Source organism: Protopterus annectens, chromosome 14.part0 (genome assembly GCF_019279795.1).
Source record: "Protopterus annectens isolate FY-2018-M chromosome 14.part0, PAN1.0, whole genome shotgun sequence".
Lineage (NCBI taxonomy): Eukaryota > Metazoa > Chordata > Ceratodontiformes > Protopteridae > Protopterus > Protopterus annectens.
Genome location: NC_056748.1, coordinates 1,040,875,406 through 1,040,893,717, shown reverse-complemented (window position 1 = coordinate 1,040,893,717; position 18,312 = coordinate 1,040,875,406). Strand labels below are relative to the sequence as shown.

Here is an 18,312-nt window from a genome sequence, read left to right as displayed (position 1 = left end):
GGCACGAAACCTGAGGTGAGGCTATGATTAAACATGACACTTAGGTGAGGTGCCAGTTCATATTGTAGTTCATGTAGTACACAGCCCGGGATGTCATCTGGTCCCATGGATGCTGTATTCTTGGCTTTAGAGAGTGCGTTTTGTACCTGTGTGGCCGTTATTACTGGAATTTGGCAATCTTCCGGTATTGAGATGGGCCATTTAGGGGGTGAGAGGGGGGGGAAGTTGGCACTGAATCGATCTGCCAGGATATTGGCAATATCCTTTGGATCAGTATATTTATTGCCATTCTGTTTTAGCTCAGAGCATATTTGAGCATTGCCATTTAGATTCTTGACATAGTTATAGAATGCTTTGTGGTTGTCTTTGGAATCTTTGGCAATTTTATTTTCATATCTAGCTTTGGAGGATTTTATGAGGCATCTCAGTTTCTTACTGAGGCTAGTAAGGGAGTTTTTTGCATCCTGGGATTTGTAGAATACGTGGAGAAAGTATCTTGTGTACTGTAGATGCAGATAGGCAACTGAGATATTACTGTAAAGGAATTAAGGAAGAAAGGTAAGTAAGACCTTTGAAAAGGGGTAATGAATGGAGGCCTGTTTGTAAACACACTATCTCTAAATAAGCTGTGTTACTGTCAGTGGTGAGACACTACAGCTTAAAAGGACTCGCTGTATTTGAGCAAGAAAGGCCACTGCTGTTTTTATTTGGGCTGGGGAGAGCAGCACTCTAGCCATTTTGGAAGCGGTTACCTGGTCATGTCTCCATACCTTTTCCATGTATTACAGTTTACAGTCTAACATTACATATGGAACCAGGGCAAGATTTGCCATGTGCATGCTACAGGGAGTACAGCCATTGATTTCTGAGAACCAGTCACCCACTGGTCCATAATCTCTAGGAGTCTTCCCAAGTGTTATTATTGCTGCAACATTGAACTGTATGATCGTAGTACAGTTGTGCCATACTTATAAATGTTAGAGTATTTGCTGTGAGCTACTGCATAATGGTACCTCCTATACCGAGCCAGCAGATATTGCCAATGTACTGGCTGACAGATTCAGTCCCAACTTTACTCCTTACCCCCACCCCCCCAGAGGACCAATCACAATACCAGTAGATTGCCAGGCATCCAGTATTACTGCTGCACAGGTTAAAACAGCACTGTCCAAGGCCAAGAATACAGCATCTATGGGACCTGACAATATCCCTGGCTGTGCTCTACATGAACTACAGAGTGAACTGGCACCTCACCTATGTGCCCTGTTCAATGACAGCGTCACCTCAGGCTTTGTCTCTATTGAGTGGCGCACTGCTACAGTCATCCCTCTCAACAAAGGAGAAACGACTACAGACCCCAGGAACTATCGCCCCATTAGTCTGACAAGTCTGATATGAAAAGCTATGGAACGGATCATTATGGACCTAATAAACAAGGTTATGGGGAATCTCCAAACTCTGGATTCCACACAGTTTGGTTTTGTGAAGGGTAGATCATGTCTGCTCAACTTGGTTGACTTCTTTGAGTCAGTCATCAGAGCTGTGGATGAAGGCAGGGTGGTTCATACAACCTACCTTGATCTGGCCAAGGCCTTTGATACCATTCCCCACTCAGGAATCGTAGAAAAACTCACTAAGCTAGGCGTCTACCCCTATATCACTAGGTGGGTTGCAAACTGGCTCACATATAGAACCCACAGTGTGAAAGTAGCGGACTCCAAGTCAGACTGCCGACCAGTCACGAGTGGAGTCCCACAGGATTCGGTCCTCTCCTGTTTGGTATCTACTTCTCTGAAGTCCAGGCCAACATGAAGGGTCTCTGGATGACAAAGTTCGCAGACTATTGCAAGTTGGGAGCTATTATTAACTCTCCAAGTGATGTTGACATCCTACAGAAAGGCCTTACTGAGACCAACAGTTGGTGTCAGAACCATGGCCTTAAGCTCAATACCAAAAAATATGTAGTCATCCCATTTGGGGAAAAAACCCGGTTCCCATGAATTTACCACATCGATGGTAGTCCACTGAACACAGAAGGAGTAAAGAGATCTGGGAACAAAGATTGACAGCAACCTCCCTTTTGACCACCACATTGCCACTGTGTTAGAAAGTCCTTCTGTGTGGCACATCTCATTACTTAGGATTTTGCATCCAAGAAGGAAAAAGTCATTGTCTCCCTCTACTCTTCCCTCATTAGGCCAATCATCGAGTGCAGTGCCCATTTGGCATGCCCCTCACCAGACAGCTGGAGAGGCCACAAAAGTACTTCACAAAGAGGATCCCGAGGCCTTAAACACTTGTGTATGGACAGACTCAAAAAAACCCCAACTATTCTCTGTCTCATATCGCCTACTTAGAGGTGATCTCTGCTTGACTTAGAAAGCCATGTCTGACCCAGCTCTGTTAGAAATGCTACATATAAAGAAATGCCATTGCCTTCGCACTACACTCTCCAAAGACCTCAACCTCATTACCACAATCAACAGAACATGCTGGAGGGACAGGTTCTTAACAGAGAAACTGCCCATGCTATGGAACAGACTTCCCATACATGTCAAGCAGGGCATCTCACTGGCCCTCTTCAGTGAAATCTTGATTAGTGGATGTGAAATAAAAAATTCACCCCTGGGATCACTCCAGTGGCTCTGCTGTGTTGATTGTGGTAATGAGGTTGGGGTCTTTGGAGAGTGTAGTGTGAAGGCAATGGAATTTCTTTATATGCAACATTTCATGATGCCAGGGTAATCCCTGTGGGCTTGGGTTGTAAAAGCTCCAGGGCCATTAACCTAGTAAACACCTATAAACCTATGCTCACTGTGACAGTAGTATTACTCTTCCTCTGCATGTCTTCATTTCCAGTTAGCATCCTGGAGTTGGGGGTGGGTTCCCAGTCAACCTCCCTTTTGTGCTACCCTTATAAGGTGCCCCTTGATTGACTTAGAATTTGGATAGGTGTCTTTGAGTGATCTTTTGGTTGGGCTGATGTACTTGGGGACATATTCCACCTAGGCATGTCATTTTATTTTGAGCCCAACTGCCTGGACTCTGATAGAGAGTAAAAGTGCTAAAGATAATTAATGCCATTGTTCCTGTTATATTACAGGCATATTAATGTCCAGGTGAGGTTGTCTCCACCTGGCCAAGAAAGTGGAATTGTGTAAAGCTGTGAGAGTATGTCCGGATGTGAGGTCTTCAGCTGAAGTTCCTAGCATTTTCAGTGAAGATACTTCAGCGTCTGCAAATGTTAATCATTCGATCACTACTTGCAGTATTGTTAGTTACATGGATTATATCTGACTGCTAAATTGAATTTAACAACAGCATGTATGACAGACTGTACAGCTGTATATTCGTATAATGACAAATTTATTGAAACAAGCTGACCAGTTACTATTGTGAGATTGTAAACTTTTTTTTTATAACACAGATAGAATACTGTCAGAAACACTGCACTTTCTCAGCTGACATGGTTTACAAACTGTCCACCAAAAAGTATTTTACAACCACTCTTTGGTTATCCTGCTGGCAGGCTACCCTCAGTCGGCCTGAATTCCAAAGTCTAGGTCCGGCGTCGGTTGCTGTCGCCTCTTCCCTGACATCAATGCGCCAGGGGTATAAAAGATGCAGTCAACACCATTTTCTTCAGTCTTTCTTGCCGCACGGTGCCTGAAGCAAAAGCAGTTCGCATGTGCCAGTCGGCCGACTCCTGAGATTTTCGAATCCGAATTTCAGAACTGAAGTCCATTAAAGCTAAGTACCACATTGGGGAAACTTTTTTTTCTTGCTCCAGACCGATGTCAGAAAAGGTTAACAATTGTATTTCTTGTGGGAAGCAAATACCTCATAAGGATTTTCACTCTTACTGTTTTCCTTGCCTAGGCCCTCATCACAATGTTGCTAGCTGTCGGTTTTGTGCTAGATTTACCAACGCACTATCAAGCGTCGGTTCGATTTTACATTTCATTACTTTGGCCAAAGATTTAATTATATTATGCCGTTGGAACAGCCTACAACCGGAGTTTACAAAAAATGCAAGGACAAGGAAAAGGATAGGCATCCGAGGTCCAAAACCGACGACGAGGCCTCTTCTAGGCCAGTCGCCGGTTCTCAGTGAGGCGCTTTCGTAGCCCCTGGCGCCCGCTACCTCAGAGCCACAGGCCACTACCGACTACCACGTGGAGCCGACTGGGCCTCTGGATACTCAAGGTATTGGACACTCGGAAATCATTCCCACAGTTGGGTCCGGAGCCGCTGAGCAGGCATCGGCTTCTGAGGGTGTCTTCAGACCTACCCAACTATATATTAAGCGCCATCTTCAGCTTCAAAGACAAAGACTAAAGCAGCTCTAAAGACAAAGAAACAAGTACAGCATTGTCCTACTCTGACTTCCATGCCTAAAAAAACAGATGCTCAAAATGGCCGAAGACCTAATTACTTTGATCAGGGACTCCCATCCCCCTCCTGATAAGAGGCCTAGGCAAGAGACAGAGTATGATTCTTCTGACCAGGTTTCTATTTCCTCTGATTCCTCTTGTGAACAGGATTACTCCATGCTTCCCTATGAGGATTCTGATGCTGAAGAATCCATTCCTTCAGCCTCTCCTCCTGAGGATTATTCTTTTGGGGAAACCGTGCATACTATGAGGGAGCATTTCCACTGGGAGAGCCAAGATTTCTCTGAATCTAAGAAAAGTCTCAGGGACTTTCTGCTACTTCCTCAGCACAGACCTCTTGCTATTCCACCTGTTCTAGACATTGTAGATGATGTTTTTTCAGAGTCCAGCCTGTCCCCTGACTCTTTACCCCCTACACCTGCTAAGCCAGACAGATACTACAGGGTCACGGATTCTCATAAATTCCTGTACAAAACCCCCACTGCTGACCCAGAAACTATATCTCAGGGTCCCAAAGGGGTTAAAGCTTCCACTGCAAAAAACCCTGTCCCCTCTGATAGGGATTCTAGGGCTCTAGACAGATGGGGGGAAAAAGTCTACACTTTTGCTACCCTGGCTGTGAGGGCTTTAAATTGTCAGTTTCATATGCTTAAATATCAGCAATATTTAATGTCACTACTTAAATAGAAATTGTTGACAAATACTGAATGTTCAGAGAACAGGGAATTGCAGGATTTATTGCATGCATCTGAACAAGTGGGAGAGCATACTTTGCAATGTGGTTATGATTCACTGGAGGCCTCTCGCAGGGCCGCTGTTACAGGCTCTGTTATTAGAAGGCATGCTTGGTTAAAGGAACAGAACCTGCCAGATCATGTTAAAGCAAAATTATTAGATGCACCATTACAGCATGATACTTTGTTTGGTACTAAAGCAGAAGAGGTGTTGAAAAAAATGGAGGATAAAGCAAAATCCATGCAGACAGTCAAGGATTTCTTACAGGTACCGCCACCCAGGTTTAGCAGGAACTGGCCTTCTAAAAATTGGTCCTTTCCAGTGTCAGACAGACCTCAAAGAGGCAGATACAGGCGTCCCAGAGGTAGATCTCAGCCCCAAGGCTCATACAGGCCTAAACAATGGGGTGCTTCTACCTCCAAAAGCAGAGAAGACAAATCACAACCTTACAGGAAACAGTCCCAATGACTTTCCTCTACCAGATCCAAGCACTTTTCTTTTGGCAGCCCCCTTAGGGGGAAAACTGGCATTTTTTTTCATCAAATTGGCAAATGGTTACCCAAGACAAATGGGTCCTAAACATAGTGTCCCAAGGCTACAGGTTCCATTTTCACACTCTACCAAGGTCAAAAGGTATGCCAAACCTGCCACACAATCAATGGGCAGAGGCACAAATACAAATTATAGCCCTTGTGGACATGAGGGCCATTCAGCAAGTACCACAACAAGAGCAGGGGCAAGGATTTTACTCCAGACTTTTCCTAGTACCCAGAAAGGACAAAACCTGGAGACCAGTACTGGACCTGTCTATACTAAATACGTTTCTGGGAGTTCCAAAATTCAAGATGTTGACTCTACAGCAGCTACTGCCCATGCTGGGCAAGAAGGCTTGGCTCGTAACTTTGGACCTAAAAGAGGCATACCTGCATGTCCCAATCAGACAGTCTTGCAGAAGATACCTCAGATTCATAGCTGGCTCAAGGCATTACCAATTCTCTGCACTGCCCTTTGGCTTATCTACTGCGCCCAGGGTCTTCACAAAATGTCTGGCACCCGTAATTGCGTTTTGCAGACAAAAAGGAATTCAAATATATCCCTACTTGGATGACTGCCTAATTCAAGCAGAGAACAAAGACACTCTTCTAAAGCATCTGGAGTTTGTAAAAAGATTACTAATTGGCCTAGGGTACACAGTAAACAAAAATAAATCCAAACTCGTGCCCTCTCAAGAGGTAATATTCCTGGGTGCAAGCTTAAATACAACTGCCCAGATGGCTTATCTCATGGCACACAAGCAAAAGCAACTGACTACTTCAAGAAATTAGCAACAAAAACCCACTTATCTGCAAGGAAATTCCTGCAGGCTTTGGGTTTCATGGCATCCTGCATTCTACTAATTCCATATGCCAGACTGCATATGAGGAAACTACAATGGTATCTAAAAAGTGTTTGCATATGAGGAAACTACAATGGTATCTAAAAAGTGTTTGGACTCAGCATTGCCACAGCCTGGAGACAGTAATTGTACTCATTCCCTGCTTACAACCGGAGTTTCGATGGTGGGTAGAAGTCTGTCACCACAACAAGGGTCTGCCATTCAGTTTACCCACAGCCAGACAGACACTGACAACGGATGCATCAGATTATTCTTCGGGGGCCCATATGGCAGGAAAATGTATTCAGGGCACATGGCCTGCAAACCAGATGCATCTTCACATCAATCAAAAAGAGATGCTAGCTGTTCAAAATGACCTGACAGCTTTCAAGGACCTGCTTCATCCAGGACAATTACTGATAAAGACAGACAACACTACCGTCATGTGGTACATAAACAAGCTGGGAGGTGCACATTCCCACCCCCTCTGCAGAGAAGCAATGACCTTATGGGACACAGCATTGGCTCTTCAAGTTCACCTGCAAGCACAATGCCTGCCAGGCAAAACAAATACTCTAGCACACAAACTAAGCAGAAACCTCATGGATCCCCACGAATGGAAACTGGATCCACAAGTCTTCAGCATGATAATAAGGAAATGGGGATGCCCAGACATAGATCTATTTGTCTCACCTCACAACTGCCAATTGCAGAGATTTTGCAGAAGGATTTATCACAAGCAAGCATGGAAAGTGGACGCCCTATCATTCAGCTGGAAAAATCTAACAGTATATGCCTTTCCCCCACTGCTTCTCCTTCCCAGAGTACTCCTAAAGGTCAGACAAGAGAAGCCAAAAATGATACTGATTGCACCATACTGGCCACGCCAGCACTGGTACCCAATCCTAAAGAGCCTGTCTCAAGGTCCAGCATGGATATTGCCTCAAACTTCTCACTTGCTGACCCAACAAAACAATCAGATCCTGCACAGCCAACTCAGGACCTTAAATCGGGCAGCATGGCGGATAATGCAGCCATTCTGAATACTCTTCTTTCAAAAGCTGTTATGGATGTTATCTTGGAGGCCAGGAGGCCCAGTACCAGAAAATGTTATGCAGAAAAATGGAAGAGATTCTGTGCTTGGAACCAGGAACAAGGCATTGACACGTGTGTACCAAAGATCCCTCAGATTTTACAATACCTAACTGAGATGCTGAACAAAGGCCTTTCTTTCTCATCAATTAAAATTCATGCCTCTGCCATTTCAGCCCATTACAATACGGAACCACCTATTTCTTCTCATCCTTTAATAAGGCAGTACCTCAGAGGGGCCAAAAATATTAGGCCTCCAAGGAGAGCACCAATTCAGCCCTGGGACCTCAATTATGTTCTGGAAAAACTCACACTGCTTCCTTTTGAGCCAGCATCAACAGCAGATATAAAATTCTTATCCTGGAAAACAGCTCTGCTCCTAGCTATAACCTCTGCAAGGCAAGTCTCGGAGTTACAAGCACTCATGGCTGTGGAACCTTTCATCCAGACAGGGTTTCTCTAAGGACAAACCCTACATTTATGCCTAAGGTGGTATCCAGTGTGGCCCTCAGCCAAACCATTCACTTGCTTACCTTTTATCCAAATCCACAGAACAAGGGTGAGAAAATTCTGCATTCTTTGGACATAAACAAGCAATTACGCTTCTACTTGGATAGAACTAAATCTTTCCGAAAGACTGAGCAAATTTTAGTGTCTTATAGGCTCATAGGTTCATAGGTTTATACTAGGCTATCTGCCCTAAGGCATTTATTAGCCTAGCCCAAATTTTTGTGGCTTACGCCACCCCTTATATGAAAAAATACTGTGCCCATTAGTTTGTTGTGCCTCTGTCCAGCAGTGACACAGAGATGATTCCCGGGGTAAACCTACGATCTCCCATCCACAGGTCAAGATTTCTCTTGAACAGAGCCAGCGAGGTGCTCTGCCTCACATAGACCGGGACTCTATTCCACAGCATAGGGAGTCTCTGAGTGATAAATCTATCCCTCCAGCACGTCCTATTTATATCCGTGCTAAGGTTTAAGTCGCTTGCTCTAGTGGTTTTGGTGGATTTGGATTTTTTGAGGTGAAGCATGTCCATTAATTCCGGGTTGGACATGGCCTTGTATGTCAGGCACATGTCACCTCTGAGCAGACGGTATGCGACTGAATAGAGCTGGAGTTTCTTCAATCTGGCAGCATATGACAGATTTTGGAGTCCCTTTATCCTTTTGGTGAGGAACTTTTGGGGTCTCTCCAATTGCTGCAGATGTCTGGCGAGATGCATCCCGAATGGGGCATTGTACTCGATCATTGGTCTGATAAGTGAAGAGTACAGGGGAACAATGACCTCACTAGATCTGGATGTGAATCCCTTCGTGATCAGGTGGGCAATGTAGAAGGTCTTTCTAACCACTTTAGCAACGTGAGTGTCAAAAGAAAGGCCACTGTCAACCTGGGTCCCCAGGTCCCTGATAACCTCTTCTGTGCTTAGTGGATTGCCACCTATATGGTAGCTTGGGGTTACCTTGTTTTTCCCGAAGGGTATGACTATACATTTTTTGGCGTTTAACTTCAGGCCATGGCTCTGGCACCAGCTATCTGTTTCCGTGAGTCCCTTCTGAAGGATATCCGTGTCCGATGCACTTTCCACTATGGCCCAGTTTGCAGTCGCCTGCAAACTTTGTCAGCCAAAGTCCTCCCATGTTGGTCTGTACTTCTGAGAAGTAGATGCCGAACAATAGGGGGCCAAGGACCGAGCCCTGTGGGACACCACTTGTGACCGGCTTGGAGTCTGACATAGCGCCAGCAACTCTAACCCTGTGGGTTCTGTCCTTAAGCCAGTTTGCAACCCATCTTGTGACATATGGGTTTACATTTAAGCTGGTAAGTTTTTCTACAATACCCGAGTGGGGTATTGTGTCGAAAGCCTTTGCAAGGTCAAGGTAGGCTGTATGGACTGCCTTTCCCTCATCAATGCTATGCTGCAGAATCACAAGGAAAGGCTATCTCAAAACAAAATATTTCTAAATGGATAGGCCATTGCATCCATTTCTGCTATTTTCAACATGGCAAATCAGTGCCTGTGGGCATTAGGCCTCTTTCCACCAGAGCAGCAGCCACTTCAGCAGCCTTCCTCAGAGGAGTACCAACCAATGATATCTTAGAGGCTGCAACTTGGAGTTCAGTGCACACCTTCACAAAGCACTACCACTTACCTCTTTACTCTTAAGTCCAGAGCAGGCTTTGCTGCTGCAGTTCTGCAGGGCCTCATAGCCTCTCCTAATCCTATTTAGCCCAGCCACCCATCCTCAGCTTTGGGATTCTACCCAAGAGTAATGACTATAATAGTGAAACACGATGATCATAGTACAGATGTCCTTCAAGGATGCAACTGCAGTCCTGACATATGGGTTGTCCTGTCTCAGGCAGCCCTTCGGTCGGCCAGATTCCAAAGTCTGGGTCCGGCGTCGGCTGATGTCGCCCTTTCCCCGACGTCAGAGCGCCTGGGGTATAAAAACGTCAGCCGACGCCATCTTCTCCAGTCTTTTTTGCCACGTGGCGCTCGAAGCAGAAGCAGTTTGCAAGTGCCGGTCGACCAGCTCCTGTGTTTTCAGCTACTGAAGTCTTCAAAAAAGCTAAGTACCCCGTTGGGGACCTTTTCTTGCCTCAGCTGATGTCAGATAAAAGTGAAAAAGTTAATTGTTTAACTTGTGGGAAACAAATACCTCATAAGGATTTCCACTCTTACTGCTTACCTTGCCTAGGCCCAGAACACAACGTCTCGGCCTGTGAAGCTTGTGCCTCTTTCAATAAACGCACTCTTAGGCGTCGGTCTGAGTTTGCACAGGATTATTTTGGGGAAGATTTCTGTTATATCATGCCGTCGGAGCTTCCGACAGCACATTTACCCAAAAAACGGAAGGATAAGGACCGACGTCCGCAGTCTCGGCCGACACTACGCTTAGGCCTACCGCGAGTGTCTCTGTCTCTTCTGAGCCAGTTTCGCAACTGCTACAGACTGACGACACTGCTCCACCGGTTACTTCGGTACCGGAGGCCAGCTCGGTGCCGGTTTCTGTGCTCCCCTCTGAGACCGTAGCCCAGGATATTTCTGACACCATTTCAGTGGATAAGACTACTCCAGCACGTGGGGCTGCCAGGCCTCCAGTGTCTATGTCCATTAAGGCCTACACACGTGCTAAGGCTGCCAAACAGGCTAAGTCTCTCCCTCCAAGATCTGTTTCTCTGGGATCCACTTCTGGTTCTCAAATTTTAAGTTTAGTTGAGGACCTTATTTCTTTGATTAGGGGTTCACAGCCTCATCCAGATAGAGGCTCTCAGCCGCCTTCTGACAAGAGGCCTAGAGTTGAGCAGGTAGACTCCCAGTCCTCCGATGAGGCCTCAGGTGATTCTGCACATTCAGACTACCAGGAGGTGGCCTTCCCGGCCTACGAGGATTCTGATGCGGAGGAATCTATTCCCTCTGCTTCTCCTCCTGAGGAGTTTTCCTTTGGGGAAACGCTTCATTCCATGAGGGAACACTTCAAATGGCAAGGCCAGGAATACTCAGATTCTAGGAAAAGGTTAATGGAATTTTTAAAGCTACCTGAGCATAGACCCTTAGCTATTCCTCCAGTTTTAAATGTTTTAGATGATGTGTACTTAGAATCTAGCGTTTCCCCTGACTCCCTCCCCCCTGCTCCTGTCAAGCCAGACAGGTACTACAGGGTCCCAGACACACATCAATTTCTGTACAAGGGCCATACTGCTGACCGTGAAACTATTTCTCAGGGGCCTAAAGGGGTTTCCTCCACTACTGCTAAGAACCCACTCCCTTCGGAAAGAGATTCTAGGGCTTTAGAAAGGTGGGGCAAGAAAGTATATACATCTTCCACCCTTTCTATGCGAGCATTAAATTGTCAATTTCATATGATTCAGTATTAGGAATACATATTGGATGACTTGCAAAAGAAACTGGCTTCCCCTGAACCATTAGATAGAAAGGGGTTACAGGAATTGGTTCATAATACTAAGCAGGTTAGCAGCCATTTCCTTCAGTGTGGATATGATGCATTGGAAGCTTCATGCAGAGCAGCAATGACAGGTGCGGTCATACGCAGACATGCTTGGTTAAAGGAACAAACATTGCCAGACCATGTGAAAATTAAGCTTTTGGACGCACCACCAGAGAAACATAAGCTATTTGGTGCTACTGCACAAGAGGTTTTAAAGAAAATAGAGGAAAAGGCAAAATCAGTGCAAACAGTCAAAGATTTCCTCCAGGTACAGCCCCCAAGATTCAGCAGGAATTGGCCTTCTAAACATTGGTCCTTTCCTGACACAGACAAATTTCAAAGAGGCAAAAACAGGCGTGGCAGAGGTAGAGGGCAAACTCGAGGCTCCTACAGAGGACGTCAATGGCAGCCTCTGAACCAGAGAGGTGGGGCAGGACCTTCCACTGCTCCGCCAGGACAATCTCAATGACTTGACTTTGATTCCGCCATCCAGGGCTCAATTAGAAGCACCTTTGGGCAGAAAGTAATCTTTATTCTCAAAAAATTGGCACAATATTACAAAGGACAAATGGATACTGGACATAATAGACAAAGGATACAGATTCCATTTTCATACACTACCAACAAGACATGGCAGGCCAAACCTGCCACCAAATCAAAGGGCAGAGGCACTCAAACAAATAACAAACCTACTTCAAATAAGAGCAATAGAAAAGGTTCCTTCTGCAGAACAAGGACAAGGATTTTATTCAAGACTGTTCCTTGTTCCAAGAAAAGAAAACCAATGGAGACCCATTCTGGACTGGTCCACACTGAATACTTACCTTATTGTGCCAAAATTCAAAATGCTGACTTTACAGCAACTCCTTCCCATGCTGGGCAAGGGGTCTTGGCTGGTAACTCTGGACCTCAAGGAGGCATACCTGCATGTCCCAATCAGACAAAGTTGCAGAAGATACCTCAGATTTCTTGCAGGCTCAGAGCATTATCAATTCTCAGCATTGCCCTTTGGCTTATCTACTGCGCCCAGAGTGTTCACGAAATGCCTGGCATCAGTAATTGCACATTGCAGACTTCAGGGGATACAAATATACCCTTATCTGGACGACTGCCTTATACAAGCGGACAGCCAACAAGCCTTGTTAAAAAACTTGGACTATGTCATTCACCTACTGCAGGCCTTGGGATACACAGTCAATATTCAGAAATCAAGTCTCGTACCATCCCAACAAATACGTTTCCTGGGTGCCACACTGGACACAAACACCCAGATGGCGTTTCTGACAAAAGAAAAACAAAAACAATTACCAGAATACTTCAGAAGATTGGCAACACACACCCAGATGACTGCAAGGAAAATCCTGTAGGCCCTGGGTTTCATGGCATCTTGCATTCTTCTGATTCCACATGCAAGGCTGCATATGAGAAAACTACAATGGTACCTAAAAAGTCTATGGTCTCAGCACAGCCACAGCCTGGAAACATTGATCCCACTCATTCCATGCCTTCAAAAGGAATTTCTGTGGTGGGCTCAAGCAAGCCAGAAAAACAAAGGTCTGCCTTTCAGCAAACCTCATACAAGTCAAACCATAACAGACGCCTCAGACCATGGATGGGGGGCGCACATGGAGGGCAGATGCATTCAAGGACAATGGACACAAAAAGAAAAGCACCTGCATATCAACCAAAAAGAAATGCTGGCAGTGATACATGCAATCAAGGCCTTCAAAAAGTTCATGCATCAGGGCCATCTACTAATAAAGACAGACAATACCACAGTTATGTGGTACATAAACAAGCAAGGAGGTACCCATTCCTACCCTCTTTGCAGACTGGCAATGAATCTCTGGGATATTTCCCTACAATTGAAAATAGAGCTACAATCCCAGTTTGTACCAGGGAAGGACAATGTTCTGGCGGACAGCCTAAGCAGAAACATCATGGATCCACACAAATGGATGTTACATCCAGACATTTTCTTACAAATAGCTCAAGCATGGGGAAGGCCGGATATAGATCTTTTTGCCTCCCACTTCAATCACCATCTGAAAAAGTTTTGCACAAGGGCATACCATCCTCAAGCACGGAAGGTGGACGCTCTCTCCTTCAGTTGGAACTCTCTAACACTATATGCCTTCCCACCTCTTCCTTTGATGACCAAGGTGTTACTAAAGATCAAGACAGAGCAACCGAAAGTCATACTGATAGCTCCAGACTGGCCAAGACAACACTGGTACCCACTGCTACGGAGCTTGACACACACCAATCTGTGGCTCCTTCCTCAATGGCCACTTCTTCTGACACAGCACAATTACAGGACACTACACCCCAGCTTGAAAACATTGAAGCTGACCGCTTGGAAGATTCCATGACTATTACTCAGGATACACTTTCCAAAAGGGTAAAGGATATCATCCTGGAGGCGCGCAGACCTTCCACTAGAAAAACATACTCCGCAGAATGGAAGATATTTCTTATCTGGAACAGCAAAAAGGGTCAAGACCCATCAGTGATGAGCATTCCACAGATCCTGGAATACTTGGCTGAAATGCTCCACAATGGCCTTTCATATTCTTCCATAAAAATACATGCTTCAGCAATATCTGCCAAATATAACACTGATCCGCCTGTATTTTCTCACCCATTGCTAAGACTGTTTCTAAGAGGTATAAAGAACATCAACCCTCCAAGGAAACCACCAGTGCCTGCATGGGACCTCAACTTCATGCTGGAAAAATTAACTCTTCCTCCCTTTGAACCAGCAGCATCTTCAGAGTTGCAATTTCTGTCTTGGAAGACAGCCTTCCTTCTGGCAGTAACCTCAGCAAGAAGAGTCTCTGAGCTACAGGCCCTTATGGCAATACAACCATTTCTCATTTTTCACCAGGACAGAGTTTCTTTGAGAACCAATCTGTCATTCATCCCAAAGGTGGTATCCAGGGTGTCCCTGAATCAAGCTATTCACCTGCCTACCTTCTTTCCCAATCCTCAAAATAAAGGAGAGAGTCTTCTGCACACCTTGGACATACACAGACAGTTGCGATACTACTTGGACAGAACAAAGTCTTTCAGAAAATCTGACCAGCTTTTTGTAGCTTTCGCTGCTGGATTGCAGGGAAAAGCAATTTCCAAACAGACAATTTCTAAATGGATTGGAAATTGCATTCGATTCTGCTACTCTTTTCATGGAAAAACTGTGCCAGCTGGCCTCAGGCCACATTCCACCAGAGCTACAGCCACCTCCACAGCCTTTTTAAGAGGAGTAGCAACAAAGGACATTTTAGATGCTGCTACATGGAGCTCTGTGCATACATTTTCCAAACATTACAACCTGCCTTTATACTCCAGGTCCAGAGCAGGGTTTGCCTCTGCAGTCCTGCAGGGCATTTTAGCTACACCATCTTTGTCTTAGTGCCTACCACCCCCAGGTTGGCTATGGTATTCAACCCATATGTCAGGACTGCATTTGCATCCTTGAAGGACATAGTACAGTTTTGTACCTACCATAAATGTAGATGTCCGATAGGTATGCAACTGCAGTCAGGTTTTCCCTCCCACCTACCCCTCTGTGATATACTTTTGGGTTTCTACCCCTCATTTTAGCTACCTGGGATAATCTTTTATGGTGTATTTGTTTTTATGCTGTTGTACGTGTCTGGAATTTTTCAAAATTTAGCCTTCCTTAGAGGGCACCTGGCATCTGGGGCAAGAAACACTGAAGAAGATGGCGTCGGCTGACGTTTTTATACCCCAGGCGCTCTGACGTCGGGGAAAGGGCGACATCAGCCGACGCCGGACCCAGACTTTGGAATCCGGCCGACCGAAGAGCTGCTTGAGGCAGGACAACCCATATGTCAGGACTGCAGTTGCATACCTATCGGACATCTACATTTATGGTAGGTACAAACCTGTACTTTGTGTACCTACCATAAATGTAGATGTTCGAGTGTATTCACTGTTGCAGTCCAGGTTACCCACCCACCATCCCCCTTGTCTTTGCTGGGACTTATCTACACTTCTCTATCCTATACAACCTATTTGGTGTATTTGCTTGTAGCTGAAGGAAATGTTATTTTTATGCATGCATTTTTATTGGCATATTTTTCAGCCTACCATTTGGGGGCACCTGACATCTGGGGCAAAAAAACCTGAAGAAAATGGCGTCGGCTGCATCTTTTATACCCCTGGCGCACTGATGTCAGGGAAGAGGCAACAGCAACCAACGCCTTACCTAGACTTTGGAATTCAAGCCGACCTGAGGGTAGCCTGCAAGCAGGATAACCCAAGAGTAATGACGGCAACAGTGAATACACTCGAACATCTACATTTATGGTAGATATACAACTGTACGTTATTTCTTCCTCCATTTTCGGGCTCTGTATTTATTATGCTATTCCTAAAAATATCACACAGTTAATATGAGACAACATTTTTACCAACACATGCTGTTAATGTGAGACCAAATAACATACATGCCATTTCTATATATAAAAAAAGTTTTACGTTATATAATTCTATCACTGACCTAGGATATAACACCTTGCCAGCTTCCAGAGCTTAACGGCAACTTCACTCTCCAAAACTGTTATCAGCTTGAGCAGAGCTGAAAAAAAAGCAATAGTTTTGGATGGCAAGCCCTTTAGAGCTTCCTGCCATTGAAGAGAGCTCTTCTTGCAGGCTTTAGAAGATTGATGGTCAGCTGACTGTTCCCTAAGGGGGTGGGGACGTCCTTATTTTATTTTTTATTACAGAAAGTTAACATTCTCTATGAAGTAATTTATTTAAAGATAAAGTTGTGCAAGTTTTTTTTTTGTTTTGTTTTTCCTAATTAAAGCTTATGTTAAATTACTTTTGTGGGCTGGGTAAGTGTTAAGTGTTTCTAGTGGAAAAAGTCTACTTCACTACTGTTGTCAGTCTTACCTGGGCTTCCGGCATCATTTTAGGTTTCACTATAGAACATCTTACTGGTTTCTTGGTTCTTCCTTCTTATAGCCACAAAAAGATGAAAATTTCAAAACAGCCTTTGCCTCTACAACAGGCTACAAATGTGTCTCAGCCACAGAATGGATGACACTGATGTGGCCATTTCTTGTTCCTCTGCCCATTCATCTTTTTCCTTGGCTCCTTCTGGTGTAGTCCCTTCTGCTTCCGTGGACCGAGGGTTAGACACATATTCAGCAGCTGTTGAAGTGCCTTTGGTGGGCAAGGGAGAACCACCCTCGTCTGTCTCTGAGGAAGGTGCAGGAAATGCCTCTCTGCCTAGCCAGACTAGGATGGCTATCTCAGGGATGATTTGCGTGGCAGGTATTGGTGTGCTTCTAAAGAACTTCTATCAAAAAGAAGCAGAAAGTTAAATATTTATCTTCTCTTGTCTGTTATTTTGGACAGGAATGATATATTGGGTTTAACTCGCGTTTTATTTCAGGATCTTGACCATTCTGTTTGGTGTTACTGGTAAAAGAAAAATGAATTCTTCATTTTCTGAAGATTCCCTGTATATTGGACAGGAAAATGATTTGAGGAGACATTTGCTTTCACTCCTCAGTTTATTGATTCTTATTCTGCTAGAACTTTTAAAAACGTATCAAATGAAAGCAATGTTATTGCCATATACAGTATGGGATAGTATTAGACAGATTGTAGTTAACAATTGGATAATTTTTTAAAAATAAAAATAAATAATTGAAGAATTTTTAAACAATGAAGTGATGCATTCAAATATATAGGAGATGTTCTGAATTTTGTAAATAAGAGAAGTTAAAATTTAAAATATCATTTTAATAAAAAAAATGTTTTTCGGCTTCTCCCGTTAGGGGTCGCCACAGCAGATCACTGGTCCACAGATTGATTGTTTACTTCTGGTATGCGTTGTGGCTTGGTCCACTTATCTCACAAGAAAATAAGAGCAATTTTTAATTAATCTTGTAGAACTGCAATTCTCTTTAAAAGATAGATAAAATTTGTTGCTGTCGGCCACTCACCAGATAAAATTATATTTGTTATATTAATGCAACCTACAGAGCTTGAGTAATTTCTGAATGTGCAGTGTAGTCATATTTTTCAGCATCTGAGCATTGAAAAATCATAGTTTGGCTCTTAAAAAAAAAATTGTAGGAGTAGTCCTCCAACAGATAATTTAAAGTCAGCATTAGATCTGTAAATGGAAAAACCTTTGCAGTTAGTGATAGAACTATTGCCGTTAATGAGAAGACATTGTGTGTAGACTTGGTTGAGTGAACCCTTAACTTATGAACCTATAACTAGTTGTGTTTAGAATATTGATAACTTTGAGTAGAGCATGGCTTACGCTCATGGCTGAATTCTTATCATTGTGCTTGTATAATAACGTGAGAGGTAGAAGTATAGTGGCTCTGTCTATGTCATTCATTGGCAGTTTCTATTAGTGTTCAGAATTTTCATTGTATGCAGTGCATTTGCAAGCATATTACAAAGTTACTGTGTCTAGTGATGTATCTGTACTCTGTCATTGAATTCTGTTTATAGCTTAGGACAAACACACTTCCCTTTACTTTCCAGATAATGACAGTGAGAAGCAGACTGATCAAAGCATAACACCATCTGGAGAAATTAAAAAGGAAGAAGTTGTGGTAATGTGGAACAGCTTTTCATTTTTCCTCTCTTTTGAGATTTTGCTTGGACAGATGTCTCAATGTGAAGTGTTAAGGACTGAAGTGTGGTCACAGTAGGTAGGGATTGTCATGGCTAGGATTAACACTGGTATGTGTCATGCTGTTTT

The 18,312-nt window shown here is 44.1% G+C and overlaps 1 protein-coding gene across 2 annotated transcripts in view; it reads left to right on the top strand.

The window, feature by feature from the left end:
- ZMYM3 (zinc finger MYM-type containing 3) overlaps nucleotides 1-18,312 on the top strand; it is a 3,891,108-nt gene that overhangs the window by 600,448 nt on the left and 3,272,348 nt on the right. For both annotated transcript variants that reach the window (XM_044056844.1, XM_044056843.1), the window contains exon 3: nucleotides 18,093-18,163. In XM_044056844.1, coding sequence (XP_043912779.1) covers nucleotides 18,093-18,163 — 71 coding nt within the window. The remainder of the gene's footprint in view (nucleotides 1-18,092; nucleotides 18,164-18,312) is intronic.